At 52.5% G+C, this 24,509-nt stretch overlaps 1 protein-coding gene across 3 annotated transcripts; it reads right to left on the reverse strand.

Moving 5' to 3' along the window:
- Window positions 1–5,177: 5,177 nt before the first annotated feature.
- On the reverse strand, window positions 5,178–21,294 carry NQO2 (N-ribosyldihydronicotinamide:quinone dehydrogenase 2). Of its 3 annotated transcripts, none has more exons than XM_082637675.1 (7): window positions 21,160–21,294; window positions 19,803–19,947; window positions 17,905–18,069; window positions 10,554–10,684; window positions 8,399–8,512; window positions 7,196–7,297; window positions 5,178–5,407 (listed from the first exon to the last, which is right to left on the reverse strand). In XM_082637675.1, the coding sequence occupies exons 2-7, from the start codon at window positions 19,807–19,809 to the stop codon at window positions 5,231–5,233; spliced, it is 696 nt and encodes a 231-aa protein (XP_082493801.1). In that variant the 5' UTR covers window positions 19,810–19,947; window positions 21,160–21,294; the 3' UTR covers window positions 5,178–5,230. The 3 variants fall into 3 exon arrangements, with proteins under 3 accessions (XP_082493801.1, XP_082493802.1, XP_082493803.1); XM_082637676.1 differs by lacking the exon at window positions 21,160–21,294 and adding an exon at window positions 21,041–21,118; XM_082637677.1 differs by lacking the exon at window positions 21,160–21,294 and adding an exon at window positions 20,598–20,981.
- Between the last annotated feature and the right edge of the window lie 3,215 nt (window positions 21,295–24,509).

Below are 24,509 nucleotides of genomic sequence, written 5' to 3' on the forward strand. Positions count from 1 at the left end.
CTAGTTGCAATTTCTATAAAGCCACTTGAGCAAAAAAGGCAATGTATTGCCTCCCATGACTGGAGAACTGAAGACGGAAATGCCAGCTTCAGGCAGGGATGGATCCAGGTGTCAAAGGATGTCCTTAGGGAGTCATCCCTTTCTGTGGCTTGGATGAGCTGTCCTCAGTGTGGCTTCACCTGCAGGATGGCACTCTCTCCTCAAGGCCCCGACCAACCTACAAGGTCACAGCTCCAAGTCCAGAAGCCAGAAAAGTCTCCTCCTTCCCAAGTTTCATCTCGTTTTCTGGGGCAGGGATGCTGCTTGGTGAGGGGTGTCAAGTGCCACTTCTGGGTGCTGAGGAGCTGTCCCCCTATGATACCACACGGCTGGTTGACAGGGCATGTTTCCTGAAGGAAAACCCAGTGTGGCCATGGAAAGAAACATGAGCAGACGTGGGACAGGCGAACACGGTCGTTCAGGAAACCCGCCGCCTCAGCCCAGGGGCGGCCATGCACTCTGTCACCACCCGATCCCAGGCTCGCCGGTTGCTTCCAGGGAGGAACCAGATGCACTGGGCTCAAATCCCGTACCTGCCCCACTCTAGCTGTGACCTCGGGCAAGTGCCTTAGCCTTACTTTGCCCCCGTTTCCGCATGTGTAACATGGGGACACCACAGTGCTTGCTCATGGGGGCACGGGGAGGGTCAGACAAGCTGGTAACACAAGCACATTCTATCAGCCCCGGCACGGATTCAGCGCCCAATGTGTGTCGGCTGGTATTATTCATTATTAGAACCAGCATTGCTAAGAAAATAAAACTTAGTTTAGAAAACTACTTCCACCTTGTCTGGAGCATTTCCCTGGCACACATTCTGCACGTGGAATTGCCGAGGCAGAGGCCGCCTGCGTTCACAGCCCTCGTTACTTGTTGCCAGGCTGCTCTCAACAGCTCTGAGCTGCTTGACAGGGTCGCAGGCGGGCGGCCCTGTGCTCGGGACCCATGTGATCCCCGGCCTCTGGCCCTGTCTAGGATAACCTTCCTTTAAGAGCAAAACAAAACAGGGCTTCCCTAGTGGCGCAGTGGTTGAGAGTCCGCCTGCCGATGCAGGGAACACGGGTTCGTGCTCCGGTCCGGGAAGATCCCACATAGTGCGGAGCGGCTGGGCCCGTGAGCCATGGCGGCTAAGCCTGCGCGTCCGGAGGAGGCCCGCATACCGCAAGAAGAAAACAAAACAAAAAAGAGCAAAACAAGACAGCCTGAGCACACACCCGGCAGAGGGGGGCCGCCTGGGGTGCGGGCTGTCCCCCCGTTCCTCCGTCGCCCGCCACCCCCAAGCTGCTGCCGTGCCCTCTTTCCTACACCCCCTTCCCCCTGCCGTTCCCTGGGCCGCGCCCCGCCGGACACCCGTGCCCTTTCCCTCTCCCAGACTCCTGCCGCCTTCCTTACACTGAACAACACAAGTCTCTTCCCTCTTTTTTTTCTTTTTTTAAACCAACCTCCATCCAAACTAGGCTCTGGAACCTACATCCGCATCACCAAAGAGAACTTCTGGATGTGAAAAGGCCCCGCGGTCCTAAGAAAAACGGAGCCAGGGCTTTAGGACGTTTAGGGAGCACCTGCTGGACGGGCGCTGCTCGGACCCGACTTTCCTGGAGCAAACAGCCTGGTGAGGGAGACACAGGGAACAGCGAGAAGGCCCTCGTTGCTTCCCGTAGAGATAGAAGGCCACAGAGATGTTTTTAAAGCCGTGAGGAAGTCAGGCACAGGACAGGGCGTCCGACCCCATCCAAGGGGTGGTGGAGGCTCCCTTAACCAGGTGCCGTGGAAGGTGGGTGCAGAGGGTGATGACAGGTGGGGCACACCTGAGAGGGAGCGGCCTGCACAGAGGCCCTGCAGCAGGACGGGCGTGGGTCCCCGGCCGGCTGCGGAGACACGGGGGCAGGGCCGTGGACCAGCCAAGGATGCTGGCCGTTTCCCAAGGGCATGAGAGACCCGGGAAGAACCAGTAAGCCTGGAGTGGTGAGGGTGTGCGCGCACACGTGGTTAAAGGCTACTCTAAGCGTTTTTGTAGAAAATGGTTTGTAATGGGCAGAAGTGCAGGAGGGCAAGTTACTTGGGAGGTTGATGCAATAATCCAGACAAGACTAGGCGGCACCTTGGACCAGCATGGTGGAAGTGAGGATGCAAACAGTGCGCAAGTGCGGCGTACGCTTCACGTACGCCGTTCAGCAAGGCGTGAAGCTTGGCTGGGTGCGAGTCAAGGTGAGGCCCAGGTTCGGGCCTGAGCATCCGATGACCGTTGCTGCCACTCACTGAGACGAGGGACAGTGACGGAGGCTGGGATGGGGAAGGAGCCCCGCTGACAACAGGCTGGGCAAAGAGACAACACGACACAGATGGCAGACCCTGGACCCCGGTGGTGACCTCCTTGCTTGCCCGGACCCTGCTCCCGGGCCAGGGAGGAAACAAGGGCAGCGAGGACCTGGGCAGAACGGGGAGCGTGATGAGCAGCTGTGAACGGAGGAGCTGTACAGAGACACCGAGGGTGATGGTGACACCGAGGGTGACGGTGACACCGAGGGTGACAACGCCCGGGAGAAGCCCAGCCGAGAAACTAATCTTCTGGGCAGCAGTCGGCTGACGCCCCTGGAAAGAAGGCTGGCTCCCCAGCACCACTGAAGAGTCCACCTCCACACGTCAGGCTAACTGGCTTCTCAGTGATGGCACATGCAGCCGCCTCTGCAAACATACACAGTGGTGCTCGCAACGCTGAGAAGCCTCTGCAGAGAAATGCCCCGAACCCACTGACCTCAAAAGGAGGGGCAAGAAAGAGAAAGGCTTCAGGGTGAAGAGAGAAATACAAAGGCATGTGTGACTGGTTTCCCTCCGGACACGACAGTGGGGTCATCCACGCACTTTCTATCTAATCTGGCACGACTACCGCGGAGATCTTAACGGAGATGGCTCTGCAGTTATCTGAAGAGGGAATCTGTGGATCCTGCATGAATTCTTTCAGATGAAGATGAAATTAGAAGCTAGAACTTGGATACTTAAGGGGAGGATGAGGCTCAGGAGAGGCGCAAGCTCCCCAGGAAGTGGTCTCTCAAGAAAAGCAGCTGGACCGTCCTGGGCAAGCCATGATTCTGAGGATGGTCCACTGGTGCTGAATGGGAAGAGAAAACCTCTGAGGAGTGTGTTCAAAGTGCGGGCCAACTAGGAAGCTCCTTTCCTTGGACAGACACCCAGATGTGACCTGCGTCCTAAGGAACACAGAGGAAGCTGATGGTTAGATTCAAACCCTCTATGAGTAGGAGGTTTGGTGGCTGTCATCTACCTGTCCCAGCAGGGATGGGACAACAGATGACCAGGCTGAGGACACTGCAAGAGAACGGAAGGCTTTCTCCAGTGTCCTGAGGCATTCACTGTTGAATTCCCATCTTTGCTTCAAAGCGCAGGGTCCAGTGTGTAAGGGCTTTCCTGAGCATCCCAGCACATATGGGATGAAGAAGGCTCAAGAGGCTGCAACAAACATGGCATTTAAAGGACCTGTACATCAAACACATGTGGAAGAACAGAGGATTTTTTTTTTTTTTTTTTTTTTTTTTTGCGGTATGTGGGCCTCTCACTGTTGTGGCCTCTCCCGTTGCGGAGCACAGGCTCCAGACACGCAGGCTCAGCGGCCATGGCTCACAGGCCCAGCCGCTCCGCGGCATGTGGGATCTTCCCGGACCGGGGCACGAACCCGTGTCCCCTGCATTGGCAGGCGGACTCTCAACCACTGCGCCACCAGGGAAGCCCAGAGATTTTGAAGAAGATGCTTCTGAAAAAGAACAGGGCCCAAGAGAGAGTCTGAAGAAGGCAGTTCCAAAAGTCTGAAGAGAATGGTCTCGAGGGAACCTAAAAAGAAGAAAGAGTCTCAGAAAAGATTATGAAAGAAGTCTGGAGGTGACCCTGAGAAGGAATCTGAGGAGGACGGCCCCAAAAAGGGTCTGAGGAAGATGGAAGAAAGAGTATCTGAGGAGTGTTCTGAAAAAGTTTGAAGAAAATGGCGTCAAAAAGGAGTCAGAAAGAAATGACCCTGAAAGATCAGATGCTGATTTGAGGATAACAGCTCTGAGTGAGGGAAGGTTCAGATGAAAGGAAGAAGATGCACATGAAATACTATCTGGTGGCGACTTACCTGGGGGCACAGTGGACACGACTCCGTGCTCCCAAAGCAGGGAGCCCAGGTTCGATCCCTGGTCAGGGAACTAGATCCCACACGCCACAACTAAGTGTTCACAGGTCACAACTAAGGAGCCTGCAAGCTGCAACTAAGACCTGGTACAACCAAAAATAAATAAGTAAATATTAAAAACAAAAAAAAACAAAAAGAAATACTATCTGGTGATGCATCAGGTGAAAAAGAGGAGCAAGAAAATGAGGGTGGAAAAGGGTCTGAAGATGCTGGGGGGTGGAGGGGTAGGGGAGGGGGGAGGAAGGTGAAAGGTGTGTGACGAGGGGGATCCAGCGGGAAGCTGGGACAGTCTGATGGCGGCGGGGCTGGGATACTGAGCAGAAGGGCCCTGACCCCAGGCAGCTGCTCTTTCCTGGGCAGTGACGATGACCGTGACGATGTGGGGAGGGGGTGGGGGGAAGGGATCTAATTCCTCAAACCCGCTTTGGGGGAGACACTCCACCTACACATGCCCACACCTTGAGGTTACTGTCAGTCGTGTTCCCTGAGCTCGCAAACACTGACAGGATGCCTTCTCACTACTGCTTGGAAACCTCGTTGTAACGGGCACGCAGGGATTGTAAAAATACGTTAAGTGGCTGCTCAATTAAAACTTCACAGTCATGATGCAAGTAAAAAAAAAAAAAAAAAGATGGAAGAAGTAAGTCCAAACAGAGCATTCAAACACGAGCTGTGAACAGACTTTCCTATGCAAACAGAAATGCAAGGTGAGTTATGGAATACCACAAAACAAAACCTAACAAACCCAGTTCCAAGCCAGGAGAACTACAGAAAAACACCACTACCCGCGAAGACTGAAGACAGGGAGATGGAAAAATATTAGAACTGAAAAGAAAGCCTGGGAGAACACGGACATCTGTCAGGAGAGAATCCGGGACAACCAGCGGGGGACGGGAGCCGCGAGTCGGCCTACACGACCCTGGAGACACAGTCACATCACCCCACACACCTGCTGCTCTGTCGTGCCGTCGTTTATTACACACACCAGCACCTCCCAGCGTGGCCCCGAGGTCACTGCCCGAAGTACCAGGGGGGCGAGCAGGGGATGGGCTCCTCCTTCCAGATGGTCTTCAGCCTCTGCGCCCAGGAGGCTACCATCTCCCTTCTTTCTTCTTCTGATGCAAATTCAGGAGCAAAACTGATATGAGGGGCAAGGACCTTAAATCCACAGAAGTGCAGCGTGCCGTGCTACAGCCGCAAAGAAAGGAGAGCAGTGAGAAGCCGCCCTGCACATGCCATCCGTTCAGTCACCAAAGGGGACAGAATACCTTTCATGCTACCAGTTAACCGAAAACAACGGAACTGCCCCAGAACCTCAGGACACGGCCGCTACCAGGGAGGTGAAGAGGGCTGGGCAGCGGCCAAGTTCCAAATTCTACTCTGGTAACTGACATGAACCTTTAATCTCTGCTGTTGAGTCAAATACCGAAGTTTACGGTTTTGACTGGTTAGGCAAATTATGGCAAGCCATGCGATGGAATATTCTAGAATGAGGTTATTAGAGCTACAATGTGCTACCATGGAAGGCTGTTCAAGATATGCGTTAAATGTAAACAGCAAGAAGAAACGTGAAGCGGTGTTTGTGGCACACCGTTTATGTAAAAAGATAAACATGATAAGCCTAATCATTAAAAGTATATATTTAAAAATATATATGGGGGCTTCCCTGGTGGCGCAGTGGTTGAGAGTCCGCCTGCCGATGCAGGGGACACGGGTTCGTGCCCCGGTCCGGGAAGATCCCACGTGCCGCGGAGCGGCTGGGCCCGTGAGCCACGGCCGCTGAGCCTGCACGTCCGGAGCCTGTGCTCCGCAACGGGAGAGGCCACAACAGTGAGAAGCCCGCGTACCGCAAAAAAAAAAAAAAAAAAAAAAAAATATATATGGGCTGTAAAGAAATACATCAAATCATGGAAAGTGATTATTTTTAAGGGAGGAATTAAGGGGACTATTTTTATATTTTATAATCTCATTTTTTTCTATGATATGTACTTCTGCAAACTGAAAAAAAGGTGAAGATTTTTTAAAAGCAAGAATTTAGGCCTGGCTAATGGCACCTAAGAGGCCCCTCGGCCTCTGCAGAGGAAGTTTGGGCTTCTACAGCTGAGCATCACTACATGGAACGACTATCCTGTCTCCTTTCAGAGATCGTTTTTCTAGAAATATCACTGTTCTCCGTCTGCACTCCTTCCCTAAACCCACACCCTGTCCAGGCCTGCCCCATCAGGTGGGTGGGAGGCCGGGACCCACACCACCGTCTGCATTTTTAAAGCTCACAAACCCTTAACTACGTGATCTCTTCCGAGCTCAACACCCACCCCCTAACAACCGAGATGGGCAGCCTCCATGCAGGCCGCTGGGTCTCCCAGGAGTTCCCTACAGGACACGGGGACCATCCCAGGGCCCCCAGTTCCCTTCCTCAGCTCTGCCCTCACCAGGGCACTTCCGCCGACCGCCGTCCTCGCCAACCCCGGGCCCAGGGCACAGAGGCAGCTAGGCGTCCACCTGGGAGCGCAGCCCGGAGCCGACTCCCGGGCTCCTGGAGCGGGGGTGGGGTCTGGGGAGGCGCCCAGTCGCTGGCTCCATGGACACGTGCCCACTCCCAAGGCTGCTGGATGGGGGCCGGGGAGCCTTCGGCCAGGGTTCCAGGCGATGCCGCCTCAGGAAGCAGAGCCAGAGTGTGGATGGCTCCGCCCTCCCGAATCGTGACACACACGGGCCACCGTGGGGCTCCTGTGTACCCCAGAGCACACCAGCCAACTAGGTTTGGCCTGGCCTCTGCCCAAACGATGGCAGAAGCTATCCTGATAACACATGTTTTCCTCATTGGCCAGCCTTTCCAGTGCTACCAAGTAAACCATTAAAGAGGGCAGAGGCTGTCACTTCCTGTACCCAGGGAAGTCAGAACGGTCTGGCCTTCAGGCCTATGTCACACCTCTGTACCAGGGGAGCTGTGGGTCAGGGAAGGGTGTGGCGTACCTGGAGGGGCCACAGGAAGTATCGGAAGTCTCCGCTGGCTCCAGTTTTCCTGTACATGTCAGCCGTGCCGCCCGTGGTTAAGGACAGGATGGCTAGTTTACCCTGCGGAGGACACAGCACACGTGCTGGTGGGACCCCAGAGGACAGGGTAGGAAAGGCCACTGTGACTCCAGCCCAGAGGTTTATAATGACCGGGAGGGAAAACCCGAGGCCAGCTCCCCTGCACCCTTCCCTGATGGAAAGACACACATTCCCATCTCCGTCCAGCCCAGCTGCAGGTGACAGCTACATCGAATGGAGAGAGCAGGGGACAACCAGAGGAACGGACGGGGCGCACACAGAGCTGACAGGCCCTGGTGCTGGTGGAGAGCGGGCTTCAGGGACACAGGGGAGGAGCGGGTGAGGCTGAGGCCAGACCTCGGAGCGGCTGGGAGGGCAAATGGCACCGCCCGCAGTGCCCGGCTCCTGGGGCCACTCAGCAAAGGGTGGCATCTTTTCACGGTCCAAGACGGATCTCATGACTCAGTGTTTTCTTTATATGCACTTATTTTCTGAGGATCTCAGAATTTAAAATGTCATTTGTTTTAGAGGGGAATCCATAGCTACCAGGTCCTGTGCATCTGCCAGGTTCCCCACAACCTCTTCCCTGGGGGCGAGGCATTATCCTGTTTTCAAGGTGGTTACCGTGACGCTCAGAGGTGAACAGGTGCGTGGCCAGTGATGAGCCCGCATCGTGGAGCAGGTGGCCCTCGGCAGCCGTCCCCAGGCCAGCCCAGGCCTCCCTGGCTGAGCACGCAGACAGACGTGGACGCTCTGTGTCCCTTACTCGAAGAAAAGCCCATGACCTTGGGAGCGACGCTTTCTCCCCCATGTAACCACACGGGGCCTTACAAATAGTTGGCGCTCAGTGTTTGGTTAAAAAATGCAAACTAGGGGCTTCCCTGGTGGCGCAGTGGTTGAGAGTCCGCCTGCCGATGCAGGGGATACGGGTTCGTGCCCCGGTCTGGGAAGATCCCACATGCCGCGGAGAGGCTGGGCCCGTGAGCCATGGCCGCTGGGCCTGTGCGTCCGCAATGGGGGAGGCCACAACAGTGAGAGGCCCGCGTACAGAAAAAAAAAAAAAAAAAAAAAATGCAAACTAGGAGTGACTTGCTGAGACGCCCCCTCCATCCCCGATGGACGCCGCCCCTCATCCGGCCATACCTTGAGGAGGCCGTCGTCGTAGAATCCCGGGATGTCGAAGGCAAAGCCCTGGCACAGCACCCTGTCCATCCAGCCCTTCAGGACGGCCGGCACGCTGAACCAGTACAGCGGGAACTGCACGTGGAACAGGCAGGGAGCGTTGGGTCACTTCCGCGTTCCTCTGCCTGGGTGTTTGGGGGCGCCTCCTCCCCGGGCCCGGGCAGGCAGGTGTCACCAACGTGATGGGGAGGCTTCTCCCCCCTCTCTGAGGCACACGGTATGGCGGTGACGGCCGGAGGGGCGGGCAGAGCTGACCGTCCTGGTCGCTGTCACAGGTGGCTCTGCGTCCCCCGGGACGGTCCCCGACTGCTTGCCCGACTGAGTGGGCCGGGAGGTGCTGACCCCCAGCCACGGGGCCAGAGGGAGGGTGTGGGAAAGAGTTTGCCCGTTTCCCCGCCTGGGGGTGAGACACGGCATCTGGGAGTCGGGCTGGGGTAGGTTCTGAGAAGTCTGATCCTCAGAGTCCACACACCAGCAGCATGGTCTCCCTGGAGTCCACTCCGGTCCCCACAGAAGCCCTAACACCATATCCAACAATATCATCAATGAAAAGAGATGAACACATGCAATAACCTGTTACCAAAGCTAGAAGGAAGCCCGTGTTTCACTATAAATCTAACTCAGGACTTGGCACTGAAATCCCAGCTCCACAACCTACTGCTGTGTGACGGTGGCAAGTTACTTAACCTCTCTGGGCCTCCTTAGCCTGATTTGCAAATCACTCACAGCACTGTGGTGAGGGGTCAATGACACATCACGGTGCCCAGAACAGGGTGAATGCTCAGTGAGTGGTGAGCTATGGTCATAGTAGCAGTGGTCGCGGTGAATGACATTGTATTAGTGTTGAACAAAAAAAAAATAAACAACATACATGCAGAGGCTCTGGGCAGAGTACAGGGAAAAGGGGCGGGGGTGGGGAGAAGACTGATGAGAAGAGGCAGGAATAAAGACAGACTCGCACAGAAGCAACAGGCCTTGCCTGGTGTTCACCTTCCAGTCCCGGGGGAGGAGGGAGCCTCGGGCTCCGTGTGCTCAGCCAGGAGCCCGCAGCGGAGGGGAGACAGCTGCGGGGGGTTCTGCTCGGACCAGGGGCCGGACTGCTGGGCATCGGCACACGGCTGCACGGTCCTGCGTGCCTACCAGCGTGCCGGTGGTGAGCCGCGGGCACTCAGGCGTGAGGAGGATGGAAGAACGGCGCACTGGGACCACACCCGGAGGCACGGGCACGGGCTGCCGCCTCCGCATGCACAGGCGTAGACTACGGGGCGTTTCCGCGCTGTGTCTGGGAACTGGCTCTGCGCCCACCGCAAGGGCGGTCCTGTTCCCCCGCCCCCGCCCCGCCCCTCAGCAGGTTGGAAAACAGAGACGCTGTGGACCCAGGAGATCCCTTCCTGGGAGGCTGGATCTCGTGACGCGGGGCAGAGGCAGGGCAGCCAGATCGGAGGAGCAGCTGCCGTGGGGAGCGGAGCAGACACCCCACGCCCCGTGCCACTGCCCGGAAGCCCGCCACGGCCTGTCCTCGGGTTCCTGGGGCCCAAGCGATCAGGGCCCCTACGATAAATCCCCTTCTCTCCTGGCCTGCCTTGGATTTCTATCCACCCAACGGCTCCCCAAAAGCACATTTACTCTGCTGCCATGATGCCCGCCTGGCTGGCCGTGGACGTAGCGTCCTGGGCAGCTCTTGTGCAGTGAAGCCTGCCAGGGACAAAGGTGAGTGAGCACCAGGTAGGGGGGTGAGGCCACCCACGGGGCTTGACGACCAGGATACGTAAGGCAGCAGTTGCATCTGGCCTAAATTGCTCTGATAAACACCCACGCAGACGAATCTGGTTTCCGTGCAGCCCCGCACCTCCCGGGCTGGGGATCAGAGAACGCAGGCAGCACCTCCTGCAGGGTCAGCCGTTTCAGGACCACAGGCTAAAGGGAAACCCCTGCTGTTTACTTGGGAGTCAGGATCTGAACGGGGGGTATGGGCTCCCTGGGTCTCCGGACCCAACGAGACCGAAGTAAGTGTGCAGATCATAGCACCACCGCCCGGAGCGTGAACTCAGTATCGGGAAAGACTCTGCACACAGGACAAACCGAATCCGTTACCACAATCTGAGGGGAACCGAACCTGAAACATCACTAGGTCGGCCTCCTGGACCTTCTTCTGCTCGGTGATTATGTCGCTGGTCAGAGACCTCTTCTTGCAGGCCTCGTACGCTTCCACGCTGTAGCTGAAGGACTCGGGGCGGGACAGGGCGCCTGGAAGAACAGGACAGGGGTTTTCACCCAGGGGGCAGCCGCGGCCCATCCCGCCAATCCCACCAGCTCCACTGCTGCCTGGACGTCACTCGCCACCCCCGGCAGGTCACCGGGCAGCCACGGAGACCTGAGCACGCGCCAGGCCCTGGGGTCAGACTGTGGACGCAAAGAGAGCAAGCTACGTCCTTACCTTCTCCTAAGGGACTCAAAGTCCAGCAGGAGACGTGGAGCAACCACACGGTAACACACAGAACACGACCCCTCAGCCTGCTAGGTGTAATGTTACGGCAGACGGGCCTCACCCCCCACAGAAGCAGCGGGCCTCACTCTGCGCGTGTAACAAGCGCTGCAGCCAGCTCTGCGGGGGCGGGTCAGGAGCGCACCCTGGGGATGAGTCGGTGAACGGGGTTCTGACGACGGAGTAGCAGTTTCGGGCAGCCAGGAGAAGCAGGGGACCTTCTGGGCAGAAGACGCAGACGGGACAACTTGGCCAGCCCAGGAGTGGGCCACCGGGAGCACAGCCGAGAACCTGCGGTGAGAGGCCGGGAGGCCCGCAGGTGATGTGACTGCAGGAATGGACCAGGGCTTGTGAGCCCGGCCGAGGGGCTTAAGCTTCTCCTGCACACAGGGGGCGGCTCCCCATGTATATAGGGAACGCTCCAATTCAGCTCGGGAGAAGCTCACTGTGGCCTCAGCGAATCAGGACAAGGCCTGGTAGGGGAGGGGCTCAGGCAGCAGCAGCGGGGGGGAAGGGGTCGGGCTGGAACCTGCAGCACCTAACCCTAACCCCTGACCCTGACCCCGACCCTAACCCCTGACTCTAACCCAACCCCTGACCCCGACCCTAACCCCCAACCCTAACCCCTGACCCCGACTGCAACCCTAACCCTAACCCCTGACCCTGACCCCAACCCTAACCCCTAACCCCTGACTCTGACCCCTAACCCTGACCCCGACCCTAGCCCCCAACCCTAACCCCTGACCCCGACCGCAACCCTAACCCCTAACCCTAGCCCCGGACCCTGACCCCAACCCCTAACCCTCTAACCCTAACCCCTGACCCCGACCCCAACCCCTAACCCTCTAACCCTAACCAGTGACCCCAACCCCAACCCCTAACCCCTAACCCTAACCCTCTAACCCTAACCCTGACCCCTAACCCTCTAACCCTAACGCTCTAACCCTAACCCCTAACCCTAACCCCTGACCCTGACCTCGACCTCAACTCTAACCCTCTAACCCTAACCCCTAACCCTAACCCTGACCCTAACCCTCTAACCCTAACCCTAACCCTCGACAACTAGGCTGAAAGCCAAGTTAACACTTGATCTAGGCCTTCAGTGGTTCTCCTCAAGCAGCGTGATTCACCCAACCGCGCTGATCAGTGCTAACAATAGTCACCAGTGGTTGAGGATCCCCACGCACCACGCTATGCTCTGCAGCATCACCTTTCTATGTTCGTAACAACCCGACAGGCTGGGTAATTCCCAACCGACCAGAGAGGAGATGGAGGCTGAGGGCCGAGCTCAAGGCCACGGGTCCCACATGGCAGCAGAGGGGACGGCGGGAGGCCCAGGTGCGGCCCCTGCAGCACGCGGCCTGCAGAGGAGCCCAAGGAGAGGCCAGCCCTTCAGCAGCCACAGCTGAGAACATGCCAGGGCTCTGCTTCCTCCCTCAGCCTCCCCGGGGTTCATTTTCATTCAAAGCACCTGTTGGGACCCTTCTATGCATGAGGTTCTGTACCGACCAGAGACCCTGAGCAGGAGAGCCTGTGTGTCAGGCAGGCTGCCGCCCACCGGGTGTGGAGCCCACAGAGAACACGGGGTGCTTCTGCTAATGGTAAACGGACACTAAAATGTGCACGGGCCACGAGTATTCTAGATAAATTAAGAAGTAAATATCAAAGCAAAGGTATCCAGATGTCATGGGAAAATGAGAATATTTTTGTAAGTGAGGACATGGAGAGGACTTTCTCAGTAAGACAGGGAGTCCAGAGCCATGGAAACCTACTGACTCACAGCTTGAAACGAAAGCTGGAGACAGAGTAAGCCTAAGTCAACAGGGGAACTCGTAAGTTATAGCAGGTACCATGAAGCGCCATGCACTCATTAAAAAGACTCCCCAAAGCTCTAGTGAATAAAGCAAATCCCCACTTACATCTGTACCTATAGAGTTTCTAAGCTCTACACAGATATGCATTTTGCTGCTATTTGGAGTAAGATCTACAATGACCCACACCACAGAGTTCGGCCTGCTTGTCCCTGGGGGCCATGCAGGACCAGGAGGGCATGTGAAGGGGCTGTGGTCTTCACCCTCTGCCCACCTGTTCACCACATTTAAGATACTTTATACAAAGAGCCTGTGTCACTTGATTCACTGAAAACCAGGGGCTCCTCCACATAATACTCTCTATCTCCCCAGTCCCTGCTTTGCTGTTCGCTCAGTGAAAAGAATTGTTTGGTTTATTAAAAGGGAATAGACAGGGACCTCCCCGGTGGTCCAGTGGGTAAGACTCCATGGTTCCAATGCAGGGGGCCTGGGTTTGATCCCTGATCGGGGAATTAGATCCCACATGCTGCAACTAGGACCCCACGCAGCCAAAATAAATAAATAAATAAATATTGTTTTTTTTTTAAAAAGGGAAGGGCTCCCCTGGTGGCGCAGTGGTTGAGAATCTGCCTGCCAATGCAGGGGACACAGGTTCGAGCCCTGGTCCGGGAAGATCCCAAATGCCACGGAGCAAGTAAGCCCGTGCTCCACAACTACTGATCCTGTGCTCTAGAGCCTGCGAGCCACAACTACTGAGCCTGCGCACTGCAACTACAGAAGCCTGCATGCCTAAAGCCCATACTCTGCAACAAGAGAAGCCACTGCAATGAGAAGCCCGCACAACGCAACCAAGAGTAGCCCCTGCTTGCTGCAACTAGAGAAAGCCCGTGCGCAGCAACAAAGACCCAACGCAGCCAAAAAAATAAATCAATAAAATTTTTTAAAAAAGAAGACAAGAAAAGACAAGGATGTCAGCTATTACCATCAGCACTAAATACTAAACCTGGGGATCTTGTTAACCCAATTGCAAACAGAAGGAAATTAAAGGTAATTAATTTAAAATTAAAATTCCTGGAAAACCAAAGGTGAAATTATCATTATTTGCAGATGATCTGACTGTATATCAGGAAAGCCCCAGAGAATCAGCTGAAAACTACAAACAGTAAGAAAATTAGTAGCAGCCACATCCACGCACACACAGATGAGTCCTCTTCATATAGAGCAGGGGCCCTCAACCCCCTGGCTGTGGACTGGTACCGGTCCTCGGCCTGTTAGTAACTGGGCTGCACAGCAGGAGGTGAGTGGCGGGCAAGGGAGAGAAGCTTCATCTGCGTTTACAGCCGCTCCCCATCGCTCGCATCACCACCTGAACCATCCCTCGCCCCAGTGCATGGAAACACTGTCTTCCACGAGACCCATCCCTGGTGCCATAAAGCCTGGGGACTGCTGACACAGAGGAACAAAACCCAGTTAGTAAGAATTATGTGAGACCTGCATGAAGAAAACTCAGAAACAGACCTGGAAGGTTGTGAGAGCACATGAGCAAATGAGGAGCCACACCTGTCACTGGGACAGAAAGAACTTCACGAGGCTGAGTCATCTGTAAACTTAATGGGACCTCAATAAAAAGATCATCTGTTAGTGTCCATCATCAGATGAGTGGATAAAGAAGATGTGGCACATATATACAATGGAATATTACTCAGCCATAAAAAGAAACGAAATTGAGTTATTTGTAGTGAGGTGGATGGATCTAGAGTCTGTCATACAGAGTGAAGTAAGTCAGAAAGAGAAAAACAAATACCGTATGCTAACACATATATATGGAATCTAAGAAAAAAAGAAAAAAAAAAGGTCATGAAGTACTTAGGGGTAAGACGGGAATAAAGACACAGACCTACTAGAGAATGGACTTGAGGATATGGGGAGGGGGAAGGGTAAGCTGTGACAAAGTGAGAGAGTGGCATGGACATATGTACACTACGAAATGTAAAATAGATAGCTAGTGGGAAGCAGCCGCATAGCACAGGGAGATCAGCTCGGTGCTCTGTGACCACCTAGAGGGGTGGGATAGGGAGGGTGGAAGGGAGATGCAAGAGGGAAGAGATATGGGAACATATGTATATGTATAACTGATTCCCTTTGTTATAAAGCAGAAACTAATACACCATTGTAAAGCAATTATACTCCAATAAAGATGTTAAAAAAAAGATCATCTGTTACCTTTTGAATCTTGCCAGCCAAAGGTTGGCACTTGCCATCTGCCTCTACAAGGATTAAGTCACAAACTGCTGTGACCACGAACCTTCAACACACCCTGAAAGGAGTTCAGGGTGGAGATCAGGAATGAGGCCCTCTGTGCTCCTGGAAAAACTGGCAGAACAGGCCTTCAGAGAGTTAGATCTTTCCAGAAGAGGAGTTTACGAGCCCAATTCTTGCATCTCTTTGTATCTAGAAAAGCACTAACATCACTAACGGAGACGTGTGCTCCTCGTGACCGCAGCAACCTTCTGCCAAACTGTGTGCTCAGCTGCATGCACCCCCTTCACCAAAATCACACATATCCTGACTTCCCCCCCTACCTCTTCAGGGCAGCTCCTCAGAGCTCTCGGAGAGGCTGTGTCCTGGGCTATAGTCCTCATTTTGCCCCAAATGAAACTTAACTCCCAGCTCTCACGTTGTGCATTTTTTTTTTCAGTGGACAATCTGGAAAGCTAATTCAAAAGATTTTATGGAAAAGTAAAACTAGTCAGAAAAAAAATAGAAAATAAGACAAATGAGGGTGACCTAACTCTATCAGATATTAAATAAATTATTTGCCAAAATAATTAAAGCCATGTGGTACTGAGTCATGGATAGGAAAACAAAAGCAGAATACAAAGTTTAGAAGAGAATAAAACATATGTGGGAATTCAGATCACAATGAAGGTGGCATTTTAAATTGGGGCAAATAGCTGGATCATGTAATAAATGGTGATGAGAGAGCTGGTAAGTACTTGGGAAAAACGACCCACACCTCACATCATGCACCAAAGTAAATTCTGAATAGAGAACGTACTTAAATTTAAAGAGTGAAACCTGTCAAATACCAGAAGAAACTATAACACCTTTAAAAAATAAGCTTAGAGTTTACATGACACAAAATACACAGGTCAAAAGCCAACTAAGCAAAAGTAAATGAAATTCTGCATGAAAAAAAGCCACCATAGTAAAGTCAAAACTAAAAAAAAAAGAAATAGGTAAAAATATATTTACAATTCATATACAAAACTGTGTACTCAGGGACCATTTTTCCACCTGTCAGATTGGCAATTATCAAAACATTGGTTAAATGAGGAAATGAGCACTTGCCAACACTGCTGGGGGTAAACTGGTACAGCACCTACAGGAGGCAATTTGATATTATCTACGGAAATTCAAAACGCACATTCCCTCCGACCAGCAACTCCATTCTAGATATACCTGCACAGATAGGAAAACACGTGTGGCCACGACCGTGTGCTGCAGCTCTGTTATCACAGCAAACGTGAGAAACAACCAAAAGTGCCCATTAGTGGCAGCTACTTAAACCATGGCTCCTCCATACAATGGGGGACTTCGCAGCACAAAAAAAGAAAGCAACATGCAAAACAACATATGTAACATGTTCCCATTTTTTAAAAAGTGGAGAGAAAATGGAGGCTATGCCCTTAATTGCTCTAGGTACATCCAGAGATAGCGCAGACTCACTCCAGAAAGATGCACAGGTAACGGGTGACACTGGTTTCCTTGGGGGCAGAGGAACCGGGTGGCTGGGGATGGGGGAAAGGACTGGCACTGAGACCTTTTTGACTTGAGGACTCTCCATCATGCACGATGACAAGCTTTGTTTTCAAACTTTTTAAAATTAAAAACATTACAAAGAAGGCAAAATCCCCCCATCTGATTTAAAAATGGGCAGAGGATCTGAACAGACATCTTTCCGAAGAAAACACACAGACGGCCGACAGGCATGTGAAAAGATGCTCCACATCACTCATCATCAGGGAGGCAAATCAGAACCACAGTGAGCTATCACTTCACACCGGTCAGAATGGCCATCATCAAAAAGACAAGAGACAAGTGCAGGGCCTCACCGTGGAGAAAAGGGGACCCTCATGCACTGTTGTGGGAATGTAAAGTGCAGCCACTACAGAGGACAGTGTGGAGGTTTCCTCCCCAAAATTAAAAATAGAGCTACTATCCAGCAATCCCACTTCTGGGCATTTACCCAAAGAAAAGGAACACAGTAACTCAAAAAGATATCTGCACCCCTATGTTCACTGAAGCATTATTCACAACAGCCAAGATACGAAAACAACCTGAATGCCCATCAACGGATGAAGAAAAGGTGATATATAAACACAATGGAATATCATTCAGCCACAAAGAAACCTTGCCATTTGCAGCAACATGGATGGACTTGGAGGGTATCATGCTAAGTGAAATAAGTCAGGCAGAAAAAGACAAATACTGTATGATCTCAGTTATATGCAGAATCTTAAAAAACAAAACAAAAAAATAACTGAGCTCGTGAACACAGAAAACAGATTGGTGGCTGCCTGGGGCAGGGGCTGGAGGGTGTGTGTAATACAGGTAAAGAGGGCCGGAAGAGCAAACTTTCAGTTATAAATGACTGAATCACGGGGATGTCACGCACAGCTTGGTGACTACAGGTAGGACTGCTGCACATATGAAAGAGTGGATCTTCAAAGTTCTCATCAAGAGGGGAAAAAAGTGAAACTATGTGTGATGACGAATGCTAACTGGACTTGTCATCATTTTGCAATGTATACCAATATCGCATCCTTATTTTATACACCTGAAATGAATACAACGTTATGTCAATTATACCTCAGTAAAAAGACACACACAAGGGGGCCTCCCTGGTGGCGCAGTGGTTGAGAGTCCGCCTGCCGATGCAGGGGATACGGGTTCGTGCCCCGGTCTGGGAGGATCCCATATGCCGCGGAGCGGCTGGGCCCGTGAGCCATGGCCGCTGGGCCTGCGCATCCGGAGCCTGTGCTCCGCAACGGGAGAGGCCACAACAGTGAGAGGCCCGCGTACCGCAAAAAGAAAAAAAAAAAAAAAAAAAAAAAGACACACACAAGGAAGAAAGTTTAAAAAACCAGAGCATTTATTCCATGACTCACCAGTGATATCTTTCCTTGTGGCCCTCGGCTCAAAGTCCATGGCATAGAGATCAGATACGGTGACGGTGCAGCCCTGCCGGCTCAGTTCAGCCACCGCCACGTCCTTCAAGGACCCGTTGAAAGACCGGGGCTCTTGGTGCGCGTAGACGATGAGCACTTTCTTACCTAAATCCGGACAAGAAACCATTTCTCTTGAAGAATAATTCCTCTTTGTCAAAATTCAACAAGGACTAAGATGACAATGAAACATGTAGGTGCATCACCACGGTTGAAGCTAAGTAAGAAAGACCAATCCTTTTTATGGGTGACAGTTTTAAAACAATGATCATTTTAAAAAAATCTAACTATGTCATAGTTCATCATTACTTGAGTTTACTCACACACAAATATACGACGAGTCAAGGAACAATTCCTCAAGAGTAACACAACTGAGTTCCTTAAAAGCCCAATCTGGGCTTCCCTGGTGGCGCAGTGGTTGAGCCCACCTGCCGATGCAGGGGACACGGGTTCGTGCCCCGGTCTGGGAAGATCCCACGTGCCCTGGGCCCGTGAGCCATGGCCGCTGAGCCTGCGCATCCGGAGCCTGTGCTCCACGATGGGAGAGGCCGCGGTGGTGAGAGGCCCACGTACCGTTAAAAGAAGCCCCATCTGTCCTGGTTATTATCCTCCATAAGTTTTAGCCGTGTTGCCTAATATTAGGATAAGAAACTACCGTGACTAATCTTTTGTGTTCACCCTTTGGTGGAAGGCATCAGCCACGGACACACAGCTCTGCTTCTTTCCCCTCCATCAAAAACTGACACTTAAGACATCAAAAACCAGATCCCTGGTCCCATGGGAGAGGCAGGGCCTGCGTCAAGTCCTGCTTTTGGGGGCGAGGCTGAGGGCAAGAGGCTCTAAGAAGACCAGCGTTACAGGGCCCGGCTGTGTCATCAATACCAACAGCCTCTGAAGCAGTACTTTCCTCGTTCAGAAGATTCTGTAAGGTTAGGTACCGATTTCTTCCAGAAGGCAGCTGTAGGGATTTGTTTAAATCTTCCCTGGGAATGTCTGAGACCAAAATGTTTAAACTCTTGATTTATATTATTCTGTTTAGGCCCTTAAGGAGAAAATATAAACGTCAGTTGGAAGCAAACAGCTCTGGGGCATTCAGCTGAGTGTAAAGGTTGAATCCAACAAGTGAAATTAATGATTAACAGTTTTACTTTAACCTCTTAGACTCATTTGTTATAAGGGAACTCCACTTGGGGGCTTAATAGGAAAAAGGATACACATGAACTGGGGAGAGTGTTGCCTCCCAGGGGATATTTCACGAGGTCTGGAGACGTTTCTGGCTGTCACTTCCAGAGGGAGGCAAGGCTGGCATATAGGAGACAGAGCCCAAGGCTGCTGCTAAACATCCTACAAGTACAGACAGGTTCCACAACACAGGGCTATCTAGCCCCAAAGGTCAGCAGTGCCGAGGCTGACAAACCCTAACGGACGACGCAATGTGTAAAATAACGTGAACGTCTGTGTTCTGAAATGAAAGGATTTTCATCTTTTGTTGAAAAAAAAAGATGTCACAGAATGGGATGTGTGTGAGTCATGCTGAATCTTTAACCATCGTAACTCTTGGGGCTCATTCACTCAATATCTATTTATTGAGCACCTACTATGTCCTCTGGGTGGTCATCCCAGAGGATGGAGGCAAAGCAAAGACAGGATAAGCATTAGATTTTGATGGGGCTGAAATGGACAGTAAGAAAACACAAAACGAGAGAATTGCAGATACCAGTGCACATTATAAACAAGTTTTATACACTTCAGTGTTGTCGGGAGTTTTTATAACAAGGTATTCAATTTCTAACTAAAATTTTAATTTAAAGAAGCTTAACTCTCCCATGGCTAATAGTCACCTGCCATATTCTTAGGAAGATGGGTATTTTTCTCTCTGGATGCTGCCAAGAGGAGGGTCTGCGGTGAACTCTGGGCACAGAAGGACTGCGTGTGGTGGGCCCTGGGCTCTCAGGAGCAATCACTCTCCTCAGTGACCCCAACAATCTAGAAGAGAAAACAAACACTGAGGGACAGGGGGAGAGTGGTGGGGAGGGTCGAGGTACAGCCACAGACAGGTTCAGGCAGAGGGAAGAGGGAGGGTAAGGCAGGCGGTGGGAGCGGCCAGGTGTTCAAGGAAGCCTGCATGATGCACCTGGGGTTAAAACAGAGCCCTGGGTGGTGGGAGACTCGGTCCAAGAGATGGGTGAGTCTGCAGGACAGGGGCAAAGACTTTACCCTGAGCTTAACAGAAAGCCATTGGAGCATGTTATACAGGAGAGTGATGGGACCTGATCACCTCGGACAGGTCATCAGTGTCACTCCAGACTCGGGGAACACCTCATCCTGAGATCCCGAGGGTCAGGGCCCAAAGACATTTTGGTTTGGTTAAAAACCATTTAATTTTAATGCCTACAGCAGGGCATGCATTCCCCTCTTGCTTTGCTGGGCCCAGTTTACCTATTTACATCACCCGCCAGGCCACTGGAGGCCACTGAATTTCTGACTCCCGCTCTGGTCAATTCTCCTAGTTGTACAGAATAAGAAACTGAGGCCCAAGAAGTCGGCTACTAGCCCAACACTTCCCCCACTGACCCCTACCTACTGCCCCTGCACAGCTGCGGTACTTTCCCCTTCCTCGGAAATTATACACTTACCAGGTCAACAGGAAAAAAGAGCCATGTGGTTGTTAAACGCTATATATCACATCAAATGCGCTGACAATTTGATGTACATTGCTTCGTCCTAATCTCCGCGACCGTTCCTCTCTGCCTACACTTGGGTTCTTTCCATCCCCCCTAGAACTACAAATAGCCATACAGGAAGCATACACTGAGTACACGTTTCTCTTCTCGAATTTCTCTGGCTGAGAATCTCAGGGGCTAAAGTTAAAGAAGCTGAGTTCCAGGGCCTGGTACAGACTGGACGGTACGCGGGGCAGAGGCCGAGCCGGTACTCGGAGGCCCGCGGGCCTAGGCCAGGTCACCGCGACGCCCACTCGCTGACCCCGGGCTGCCCGCTTCCCGTCTGCAACTGGGGTCAGCGCTGCCCAAGTCCAGGGCGGAGGGCAGCGGCTGAGGGCAGCGAAGGGCCTGCTCACCCTGTGCCCCAGCCTCGTACTTGCAGAAGAGGAGCCTCGGGCACGCGGGGAGTGGGAACCCTCAGAAGTCCTCGCCTTGGAAAGGGTCCCCAAGCCCGCCCCCCAGCGGGCGCACTCACCTCAGCCAGCGCGCGCACGCCCAGGACGAGGGCAGGACGCGGGCAGGACGCGGACTTCCTCCGGAAGAACGTCCGACGTCCACGACACGTTCTGGCCACGCGGGCCACGCACTCGCAGACGTCGGCGGGCGGACGCGCTTTGCGCGGCTGACGCGGGGAGTCCGCCAGCGGGGCCACGCCCACCATCGCCCACGAACACCGCCCCGCCTCGTCCTAGACTACGCCCCGCCCCCGAGCGCAGCCCGGCCCCGCTCCCCGCCCCGCCCCGCCCCCAAGCCCGACCAGTCTGGATCTCTCCCCGCACTCGGAGCCCCGCCCCTGCCCTGTCCCCGCCCCCGGGCTCTGCCCAGCGCCAGCCCGGGCCCTCGTGTCCGAGCGGGACCCGGTGGCTCCGCGCGGTGGCGGCTGGAGGGATTGTAGTGCTGGGAAGATGGGGGCGCCCCTGCCGGCGCCTCACGTCTCCTCCACCCCCAGGCGGGTGTCCAGGGTAACGATTGAAGGTCGGGGCATAACACTCAACGTTAAAAAGGATGAACTATCGATGCACCCAGCAGCCTGTGCGAGTCTGCAGAGAATTATGCTGAACGAAAAATGCCAATCCCAAAATGGTCCGTCCTGTACGATTCCATTTATGTAACATTTTTGAGATGAGAAATTCTAGAAACGGAGAACAGATAAGTGGTTGCCAGGGTTTAGGGGGCGGGTGTGATTATAAGAGGGACCTTGTGGTGATGGCAATGCTTGGTGTGTGACCGCATCCTAGTGGTGACGTTGTACTGTGGTTTGGCCAGATGTTTTTATTGGAGAGGCTGGGTAAAGAGCACATAGGATGAAGGTTCAAGGCCAAGGAGATCCCCTAGAAGGCAGAGAGGCCTGTGGATGTGTGGGCGAGGGGTGCTGGTGAGCCGTTTGGGCTAATTTTCTCCTTTTCCCTTTTCCCAGCACTTTCTGGCTTGTAACACCTCATTTGGTAGCCCACCTGCCATTGCGACCCATCCAAGGACCCTCCCCAAACGCTCTGCCTTGATTTCCGGTGTCCTGGGCTGGCCCTTTAGAGCAGAAGGAAGATTTTCCCCGCTTGTGTAATGTTCCTAATGAAAATAAGTGCAGCTGCTGTTTGCACACCAGCGTCAGGGGGTGGTCTGTCTGCAGCTGATGTTTTCCTTGGGTTCAGAAGTGAGGACATGGCCTCGCTGTGACATGCTCTTGTGCCAGCAGGCGACAGGCCACCTTGTCTTGTGAGCCCAGGAGGTCCTGGGGGACGTTTTCATTTTAGAATGACCTTTATCCGAGGGAAAAGTTGTAGAGGCATTTCCGAACGTATTAGAATGTCCTCAAAGATGAAATTTGGTTGTTTTCCCCCCTTTCTTGTGAGACTCACTGAGATGATGTCCTCATATCATCTTTGTGTCACAGAAAGTAAATGAGTGCAACTAAGAAAGGTAGGTGTAGGCGCTCTGAAATAACTGAAGGTAGGCTTCCTTACAAGGAGGGCGAGTGACGCTGTTGTCCCGTGGGAGGGGTGTGTTCACGTCTTTTGTGCTTTGAGGACCTATAAGGAAAACAGCCAGACCTCCGGGTGGTGTGGATCCCGTGGGAGGACCCGGTAACTGTGGAGCAGCAGGTGCTGGAACCAGCCAGGGAGCCGTCCAGTCCTTGGTGTGGGAATGAAAGCGCTGAGCTCTAAGAGAGACCAAGATGCGACATCACCTCTGAAAACCAGCAGGTGCAGGGAGCACCTGGGGCCGCGCTTTGGTTCAAGTCCGCCACGCGACAGCACCATCTTGTGGCCGCGCGAGGAATCACAGGTGTGGATGGAGCGTTGCCGGTGGGCCTTCAGGATGGCGGAAGCGCCTGTGATTGATTCAGTAGGAGCCCGTCCGGCAAAGGGAAATAACAGAACTCCCTGCTAATCTGGCATTTACTGCAAATAAGATGGAACCGCATTTGTATCCTGAGTCCAAGGAGAAGGTGGTGCTCTTAAAACGATATAAATAGGTTTAGCATCAGCAATAAGCATCGCCTCTAGGGGCTCCCCTTGCTGTGAAGAAATGCAGGCACAGGCTTAGGCATCCCAGGCAAGGGGGCAGTTAAGCCAGCTGTATACTTCCTCTTCTCCCCAACTCCCCCTGTTTGTGTTTCAGATGAAAGTTAACATCGAGGGCTACCTTAAGACTAATCAAAGTAGCCTGAACTTTTTCCTAGAGAAGTAGTTACTTTTGGTTTTATTTAATGACTTTTCTTTCCCTCTGCTAACAGCATCCCCTTTCTTTTTGGAAACAAACTCTTCCCAATAACATAGTTTTTTTTTATTGTAGTAAAATCTGTATAACATAAGATTTGCCATTTCAACCATTTTAAGTACACAATTCCGTGGCATTAATTACATTCACAATGTTATGCAACATCACTATTTGTATTTCAAAAAATTCTTCATCACCCCAAACAGAAACGCAGTAGTCATTAAGCAGTAACTCCCCCCTCCACCCAGGTCCTGGTAACATATAATCTTCTTTCTGTCTCCATGAATTCGCCTATTCTAGATATTTCATACAAGTGGAATCATACAGTAGGTGACCTTTTGTGTCTGGCTTACTTCACTTAGCAAAATGTTTTCAAGGTTCATCCATATCGTAACATGTATCAGAGCTTCATTCCTTTCTATGGCTGAATACAATTCCAGTTTATGAATATACCACATTTTGTTTATCCTTTCATATGTTGATGGACACTTGGGTCATTTGGCTATTGCGAATAATGCTGCAATAAATACTGGTGCACAAGTATCTGAGTCCCTTTTAAAAAATCTTTTGGGTGTATACCTAGGAGTGAAATTGCTGGGTCATATGGTAACTGTTTAAGGAACTGCCAAACTGGTTTTCACAGTGGCTCCACCGCTTTACATTCCCACTGATTCCTCCACATTTCTCACCAACATTTGTTATGTTGCTTTTTTGGTTATTATTATAGCGGTCCTAACGTCTGAAGTGGTATCTCATTGTGGTTTTGTTATTCATTTTCCTGATGACTAATGATGTTGAGCATCTTTTCTTGGGCTCATTGGCCATTTGTATACCTTCTTTCGTGAAATGTCTATGCAAGTCCTTTGCCCATTGTTTAATTGGGTCGTTTGTCTGTTTGTTGTTGAATGATAAGAGTTCTTTATACATTCTGGATATTCTGCAATTTAAGTCAATTCTAACACTGTGTACCTGGAGACAGTGTCAGATCCCACAGGTTAAGGGCTCAGTCCCACAAGGCTGCTCCCTGTCCCACAGATGATGGTCACAAATCCCCAAGTTACCCACAACTTCTGTAGGATTTGGCTACAAATCAGAGGTTCCCACGAC

Source organism: Mesoplodon mirus (genome assembly GCF_964341445.2).
Source record: "Mesoplodon mirus genome assembly, chromosome: 12".
Lineage (NCBI taxonomy): Eukaryota > Metazoa > Chordata > Mammalia > Artiodactyla > Ziphiidae > Mesoplodon > Mesoplodon mirus.